Source organism: Battus philenor, unplaced genomic scaffold (genome assembly GCF_028537555.1).
Source record: "Battus philenor isolate CCGP_79_NKW_IND1 unplaced genomic scaffold, ilBatPhil1.0.hap1 SCAF_7, whole genome shotgun sequence".
In the NCBI taxonomy this organism is placed as follows: domain Eukaryota; kingdom Metazoa; phylum Arthropoda; class Insecta; order Lepidoptera; family Papilionidae; genus Battus; species Battus philenor.
In genome coordinates this window covers 4,609,120-4,618,218 of record NW_027181737.1, presented here as the reverse complement: position 1 = coordinate 4,618,218, position 9,099 = coordinate 4,609,120, and the positions used below count along the sequence as shown (strand labels likewise).

The following is a 9,099-nucleotide window of genomic DNA, read 5'->3' as shown; positions in this document are numbered from 1 at the left end:
GCTAGAGAATAGATATTCCAATGCATAGTCGACTTAAATTTAATTGTATATTTATCTACAAAATAATTGGTAAAAGAGATGGATCATTATATCCGTTTACATGAGTGGGACAGCCTACAATTGCTTGGTAAATACAAGTACTACTTGGTTTATATATTACAGATAGAGGCTCCGAAAATACTTTTTTTTAAACTCACAAGTCACTTGTTAATGTCGTTAGGAGATACAGGTGCAAGACTGGGCATTTGTCCAGCAGTGGACAACCTATGGCTAAAATGATGAAGTCACTACTACCATAATCTCATAAAATAATTTCAAGTACATAGACATCACAAATTTCAATTACAAGTTACATTTTAAAGTATTCTCTGTTACATAGATTACAATATTACATTATCATTTCAAAGATTCAAAGTTTAACTTTTCTACATATTATTATTACAATAATAAATCATTTATTTAGTACTTTTCTTGTAAGCCAACACTATAAATATTTGAATAATAAGTAAGATAATTAAATTAAATATATTATAGACTTATTATAAAATATTAAATGATGATTGGAATATAAAACTTTTGCCAACAATATCTTCATTATCTTGTTCATTTTTGACAAAATATCACTTGAAAAAAAACCTAATAAAAACCAAAAATTATAAATTACAATAAATGTTAAACCTAAAAAACATTAATATTTACTAAAATAATTATAGATATAAACTTATATTTATTCAAGATATATACATAATATTTGCATACACATGGTATTAAAATATTTATAACATAAATATAGTCTTATTTAATATTACATACTATATTTCACAAACTACTTCATGGAATGGGTTCAGGAAAATCCTTTATACTTAACACTAAATTACCATACTAATATTTTTATAAATGCTAGAGTTAAACCATTATTTTATAAATAAGATTGAGATAAGATTATTTAAAATAAGAATAAGAGTATAGTTTCTAAAAGTTAAAAGTATTCTATAATATTAGAGAGTATTTTTACTTCCATATTCTATGTTTAAGCTAGCGGCGTTTCTTTTTGTCGTGACGCCGGGAACGTGAGATTGTTGCACGGTGACCAGGAGAGGACTGTTCAGAACTGCATTCATCGCTATCTGTATATGCCTAAAACAATAAATTACTTAAATAGTAACTATTTTAAAGAAAAAGGTTTTAAATGCTAAGCTATATGTATAAATTAATAAAAATTATAAATTCTATAATTTTTAATAGATTACAACAGTAAAACTTAAAGAAAGTAACTCAAAATAACTTTAAATTTTTTTTTGTCATAACTTATCAACCTTATGCTGATAGAAAAATTAAAGTCTAGAAGAAATATACAAAACAAAAAAGACTTGTCTTGTCTAGAATTGACAGTGAATTGATTTCCAACAATTGAATTCCACCGAGACATAGGTATCAAAGATGAGAGATAGGTAAAGTTATTAAGAAATAAATAAGCCTTTTATATCTTAGAAATGGTTGCGTATTGACATTTACTTTGCCATATTTGAGAATGCATAGCACTGTAGCACTTAGCCTAGAACTACTTAAAATAACTAAGCTCATGACACTAAGAAACGCCAACTGGAACCATTACATCACTTCAAATAAATGGGGTATTTAGCAACCCCAGTTAATGTTTGTTTCTTAATTTAAATCACACAACTACATTTTTAACAAATTTTCTAATTAACAATGACCTTTTGCCCTTTAGTGTACAAATTTAAATGCTGGGGCGGTAAAAATCAATCAATTTTTCTGTAAAGTATGTCGACAGACACAAGATTACTTTCCAGTTCCCCTAATACATTTATACTTGTGGACATCACTTCCAACTTTCCTTAAGTTCTGTGCTCTTTTCTTGCCTAAATTTGAATATCCACGCATGGATGTTTCCATAGACATCCATTGTTTACAAGTTCTAAGTTTATGGAGATGTTTGTTTATTAATGCCTATATTTACCATTAATAGATGAGTATAACAATATTAAAGGGAGGTTGCAAATGTAGTCTACTTTTTGCTGCTGTGGGATATTGGTTGTAATTGTTTCATTCGATTGTTTTCAATTTCTTTAGTGACCAGAAGTGTTTTGCCATGAGTTTGGTTATTCATATTTTCATTTCGAGATCTCTTCGGTCTTTATGACAAAATCGGATTAAGTTACTTTCATTGCCTTTTATACATTGTTATATAATATCCTGTAGTATATCATTATCATTAAATACGTCACCTAGCTTTCCTAAAGCTATATTTGTTAAAAATAAATATTAAATTTAATACTCACTTTTTCATAAGGATGAGAATCGCATTGTTCATCGGTTAAGGTCACGCACGCAAGTAGACAGACTAATTGAAAAGCGGCGCCAATGTATAATCCATATCTTATTACAGTACTCATCATATCTTCGGCAAATATCTCGTTAGGAATCATATTGGATTGCTGAAAAATGGAACGATCAATAACACTGTCAAAAGGGGTAAAGCAAAATCAATACTTACAAGGATAGTCTTAAATATTACTACAGTTGCTTATTACTAAGACTTATGTATGAAAAAAGACTGAAATAAACGACTATTGTCGGGAAAATAAGACTGACCTTTCTCAATATTCAACAGTTTATGAAATTTGACAAAACGACACCATAAAATTGAAAATGGTTGACACGGACTAAATGTTGTCAGATGAACTGTATTTTTTAAAGCAATGAAAACATATATTATTCAAAGTAATACTGAATGATTTCTAATAGTACATCAATAAATTAAAAAAAGTTTAAACATTGCAAAAATTATTTTTTAATTTAGAATTCCAATAAAATGGTTAATTTCAGATATTGTTATACTGTAAAATACTGTACGAATTTTAAAATATTTTTGAGGTAAATTAAAGTAACAAATACCTCGAAATTAAAATAGACTATAATCGCTCCTCAAAATACATGTTATTTTTGAGCTCATGGTTTTAAACACTTACAGAAATCTAAATTAAAAAAACTAATGATCACATTTCGATCTTGCTGCACGCACACCTAAACAAATATTTGTTGTGTATGTTTTTAATAATAAGAGTTTGTTTGTTGACTTTTATTACAGTTGTTTTAATTTCTTCCTAATTCCAATTTCTGCCTAAACGTAAACTGTAACAGATTATAATAATGAATAACAATTCATAATGCTTGTAAATGTACCTATCGTTATAATTTACAGAATTGATGTGACATAAATGAATTAAACACCTATAACATTGATGTTTTTGATTAAAAACTTTATGGCCATGGTAAAACATGATATGAAAATAAAATACACTAGTAGGGTTAAACTTAAATGTAAAAACCGTTTATGTATGAAACAGGTGACCGTGAAAATTGACGATAAAAATCATAATTAGAAAATTATAAATGCTGGATTTTCTCATGCAAACCTAATTATACCACTGTAATAATATCTTTGCTCAACAGTCGTAATTGCAAACGTTTGCTGATTGCGGCCGTAATATGGGTATCCTCAAAATACATTTTTTTTCGACTGGTAAGTGTGTTATGTAAAACGTTTGGAAATATGCGTTTTTCGAAGTTATTTTAATAGCACTGACATTTTTTTTACATTTTGAGTGTTATATTATTAACAATATATTATATTAATATCAATATATATACTGATTATAAACTCAACCCATACAACATAATCAATATATAAACTTCTGACCTCATTTGAAAGCTCCCAGTCGTTCAACGAGCTTCGGAGTAGGCTAAGCTCGGAATTTCTCTAGATCAAATTAAAAATGAGGAGATTCGTCGAGATAGACCAACGAAAATACCTCAGCGGGCTAGCAAATTGCAATGGGCAGGCCATGTAGCCCGAAGAACAGATGGTTATTCAAGCCTTAAGGTTATGTAGTAGAAACTACAGACCGGTAGGAAAACCACCAACAAGATGACCGGATAACATTGTTAAGTTGGTTTCTTTAGTCCAATTGTTGAAGAAAACAACGTAAAGCTTCAAGCTACAGTTTTAATGGAATTGATACACAAATCTAAAAATAAATGTATCGTGTTTATTAATCTATTTCTATATTTTAATAGAGTTTTTACTATCGTAATCGTTTACTGCATTATAAAATAGTTTTGTAACTAACAACCTTAAAATCCAAACTATCGCATAGAGAAACTGTAACATCTCTCATGACTGTTTCTGTAATATAGTATCTTGTAATGATATACAATATAGTTGTATACGAGGCGATTGCTTTAAGGCGTAGAAGCTATAAAGGGTTGAATGCATAGCTCAATTGACACTCAAGTGATGACTCTGAAATATGTTAAATATTTTTTATTGTAATGCCACAGGCGAATAACACATGTCTGTACTGCCAGTCTGTAAGGACAGATAGTATTAAATATTTAACTTTAATATGTACTGATTGGAATTTTGAAAACGGTGTTCTTACTATATGCCGTCATTTATTATTTCTGATACTATTTAACAGCAAATGTGCTGTACATACACCCCTTTTCACATAAAACCAATCAACCTGTATTTGCGAGATTATGTCTTGTGATAATTTTTCTAAGGTTTTTAAACTTATAAATCATAATATACCTTATTTTACTTGCAGTTTCTGTGCTTTCAATAATATTTGTATCATTGGCAGCAAGAAAGATTAAAAATAGCGACAGCGAAGAATCATTGGAATCTGAATCTGATTACGCAAAGTATACAAAAACTTTTGATTTAAGGGGGAGCTTAAGACAAAATTTCGGTTTGGTGAGTAATTGGAAAAATAACCGCTTAAATATTGCGGCGTTAAACAGCATGACAGTGAAATACTATCATCATATGATTATAAGTAGAGAATGATTATACAGATTCATAATTATTTTGTGTCGAAGTGTTGGCTTATTAAAATATCTTTACTTAAATATATCCGGCATTTCGGTATTAATTTTCTTCATAAAATCGTAAAGAATTTTACTAGATAGTTGTTTTTCAACTTTTGTTATAACCGGCATCTTCATTTTGTGAAAAAGTCGAAAATGATTTAAAAAACCTCGATAACGATTTACTTTACTTTCGTACGTGTTAAAAACAGGAATATAACGGCTAGCCACCGCCTTTTTGATTAAAATCATTGTAAAAAACAGATATAAATAACATTTTTGAAAAAATAATTATGTGGGATATCCTCTTGGCTTATAATAGTGTGATTTGATTGTAGCGTAGTGTTCTCTCGCGGTGGCAATTCTAAATTTAAAAAGAACTTTTTGAAAAATTTCTATAAATAAAACATTAAAGAATATATTAACATAAAGGCGTCAGAATTATTTTTGTTGTGAACTGGAAGGCAGACCATTAAAAGCAGGGAAATTGACAATCTATGATATAAAATTTGCCTTTTTCTTTAGCTAATTAGCGATAGACTAATACTTAGAGAAATCTCCCTGCATAAATTGCAAACCATAGATTAAAAAAAAATTCACACAGAAAACCAGCTATATTTAATGTAGTTATGTTAATACTACATAAGAAAGATTTTAGCAAGCATTTTTAACACAACCGGACCGGAGCGGCATATGTTCACCAATATCTGCGCTTCTACCATTGGGAAAATTAGCACTCGGTGCTCAAGATAAAACTCTTAAAGAGCTAAATAATGCAATTGGCGTATCATCTGATATTTCTTCTGATGAAGATAAGCCATCGGACAAGGTAAAGTTTTTAAAAATATTTTATAGGTATTAAAATTAAGCATTATTATTTATTATTTAGAGTGCTTAAAAAATCTTCAGTTTCACGGCTTTGTTACACAGCGATTATCTGGATATTTTCGCTGAAAAAGTTTGAAAGTCTTGATTAGACGTTATACGAGTATATACAAAATTATTGATAATAGGAATAGAAGCTTTCAAGAACTGAATGTATAGCTCATTTTTTGAGAAAAAGCTTTTAGGTTTTACACTTATTTACAATTACCTTGTATAAAGTGGTCACTCTAAAATATGTTATATAAATTTAGGCTAATAATTTGTAGCTGTACAAAGTCCGGTTAGGTAGTAAATAATAATAAATTTTAATATTTACGTCAATACATGTAGTAATACGAAATTTGATAGCGCTTTTTATTACTATATTACCATTACAGTTTTTTTTAACCATTAATATTTAAGTAAAAAGTCCATAAATTGCCAGTAAATAAGCTATATATTCACCCCCATTAAAACTTTTACATCTATTACCAATCACCTATATATCAATAAACAAAGTATTCGTCTGTGTATACTTTAAATGTAAGAAGCTTAATTTGTTTGCTACTTTGTGACGTATTGATAACCTCCATTATGTACTGTTGCAAGCTTATGTACTCCTTTTCGTCTATTTTTACATGAAGTATCGTACCATTTTTATCTGAAATAGTTGTGGAATTAGAATAATAAATAATAACGTATTATACGTATGTATAACGTAATATCGTTTTACTCTGAAATAATATATATTTATAATATATAAAAAGTGAAATTCAACCCTGCAGCGGACGTCGTCCGTCTGAAATAATGATGATGAAGGAATATTGAAGATCGGATTCATAAGATATTTTCAGATTTTAATATTCGGAAAAATGCTGCGTATTAACCATTATAACTTATTTTGCAATTATTCAATGAAAAGTCATACATTTTTTAATTGTATCGTCGTCCTATATAAATTGTTTTAAAATTATTAATAGGCATATAACTAATACTGTAAGCACTCGACCATTAACTATAAGGTTGATCTTACAATTCTTATTCATAAAAATGTAGCCTGTTTTTTTAATTTTATAATAATATAAAAAGTTCGTGGCTTGAATATACGTGACATAAGCCACGAGGGTAGATGACACGAGAAAAGTAGAAAAACACTTTGTCTTTCCACTAAATACCGCTTTCAAAATGGAGCGCGTGCTCATAATTAAAATTGTGAACCCTTTGTGGGAATGAGGACGCCAAGATTAAACGTCAAGTGAAACGACGTCACAGTAAAATGCGCGGTAAAGAATTAAAATTATGTAGTATTTTAAATGGAGCATTTGTTATCATCCGGCGTGGTTGTTAATTAAACGAATATAACAATAAGAGGAAAATTACTACTTAACGTTACTTAACCCTTTTATAATATAGTTCTTCCAAATTGCAAGTACGTACATGCAACCATTTTCATAAAATAAGACATAAATTTATATACTATGTATGAACCGAGTATTTGGTTATAAATGTAAAAGATTTAAAAGGTCTTTATGTATAGTTCCTAAGATTTTTTTTTGTTTCTGAAACAATAAATAAGATAATGCGTAAAAAGCACTTTCAAAATTAGAATTAGTAGATATTAAAATTAATAATTGTTTACTATCTATCTCGGTTGACTTTGTACCTCCAGAAGTTATTCGCCTTATAATATAAAAAAATAAAAAGTTAGTGGCATTATAATAGAAAAAATAAATTAATGTAACTTATTTCAGAGAAATCGGTGTACAAAAGTTGGTTGGAAATAGGTGTAAAAGCATATTCACGTTGATAAATGAACTATACATTCACCCTTTTAAACCTTTTACACCTATAAATTTCATCCTATACATTTAGAACTACTCTAACATAAAACATTTCTTATTTTTATTCTAATAATTTTTTAGCTGAAGAAACATCTAAAAAGTCTCGTAAAGGATCTTGAACGACTGCCAGGAGTGATTTTAGATGTGGCGAATAGGATATATATTTCCGATAAACACAGCCTCTATAGCAACTACGCTAAAATAGCAAAGAAAATATTCAAATTTGCAGTGAAACAAGTTAATTTTGAAGATTCGAACAGAGTTTCGAGTAGTATCAACAGTTGGGTAAGTAAAAATAAAACCAATCTACTACGATACCACAGATCATGTTCTCGAGTAAAGAATTATATAAATTGACGACCAGTTGTAATCTCATATATACAATGAAGGGAAATTTCGGAAAAAAATCTGGTATATCCTTGGGCTATATATACTTAAGTTATCCAATGCGCATTTAACAAAACTGATTTAATATCTCGGCTGTTAAAATACATAACTAATTTTATTTATGGTTCTACTGAAACACCTGTACCGCGTTTAAGATATGATCGCGGCGCGACAGGGAAGGATCGACTGTTCCGACTAGTCCGTCTGCCGTAAACATGCAGCGGAACTCATGCTCTTATTTAGGGCTTAGGACATGCAGATTTGGCAATTATAACAATGATGTCGACTCTTATAGACGAGTATTTCTGAATGTCGTTGCTGTCTAAATATCGTTTGTGTATAAGAGTAATGTTTACATGGAAAGACAAAAATTGCAGCTTGTCATTAGTACGTTTTGTATCATGAAAAGGGCAGACTAAAGACGGATTATTAGTAACTACAGCATATCTATCCACCCTTACGAATGTTTAAAGGTTTTAAGTTAGGTTAGGTTTTAAGATAATTAACCGGTTTGAATCTGTTTGCGGCTTAGAAATTAAAATGCATCCTTAAAATTAGTAAAACTATATACTTCAGAAAAGTTTCTTTTTAAGGTTTCGTCGGAAACACACGGTATGATACCTCATATTATAAAACCTGCTGACATCTCACCGTTAGCTTCATTAGTGATTATCAATGCAGTTTATTTTGCGGTAAGTGAGAATAGGAAAGCTATTTTAATTTTAAAAAATACTGGAGAAATAGCCTAACAACTCCGAGATTTCAGTTTTATATTAGCACATTAGCTTTATAACTTTTAATAGTGTATATTTGTTATTGTAATAAACACTTAGTCATTTTAGTAGCCAGAATTTTTTTAAGTCATAGTAATTAAATTAGGTCAGCTATTGGGACCAAAAGATTATAGGTTTGGATTGACGACATGAGCGGTCATCGAGGTGATCTTTGAAAGAGTCTTAAGCCTTGCAGTGGGCATCTGTCGGCTGACATAATAATGACAGTGATTAAAATATATTATGTATACTATTACAAATTATTATTCTTATTTATTTGTACATTGCCTGTGAAAGTTTTTAGGATTTATTTGTGATTATTTCCAGTGGTTTTTGTG

The 9,099-nt window shown here is 29.3% G+C and overlaps 1 protein-coding gene across 1 annotated transcript in view; it reads left to right on the top strand.

Moving 5' to 3' along the window:
- Positions 1–3,456: 3,456 nt before the first annotated feature.
- The window catches only part of LOC137930891 (netrin receptor UNC5B-like), a 29,529-nt gene continuing 23,886 nt past the window's right edge, over positions 3,457–9,099 (top strand). Inside the window, exons 1-5 of the mRNA XM_068774239.1 lie at positions 3,457–3,547; positions 4,635–4,783; positions 5,555–5,725; positions 7,683–7,886; positions 8,582–8,680. Coding sequence (XP_068630340.1) covers positions 3,514–3,547; positions 4,635–4,783; positions 5,555–5,725; positions 7,683–7,886; positions 8,582–8,680 — 657 coding nt within the window. The 5' untranslated portion in view covers positions 3,457–3,513. The remainder of the gene's footprint in view (positions 3,548–4,634; positions 4,784–5,554; positions 5,726–7,682; positions 7,887–8,581; positions 8,681–9,099) is intronic.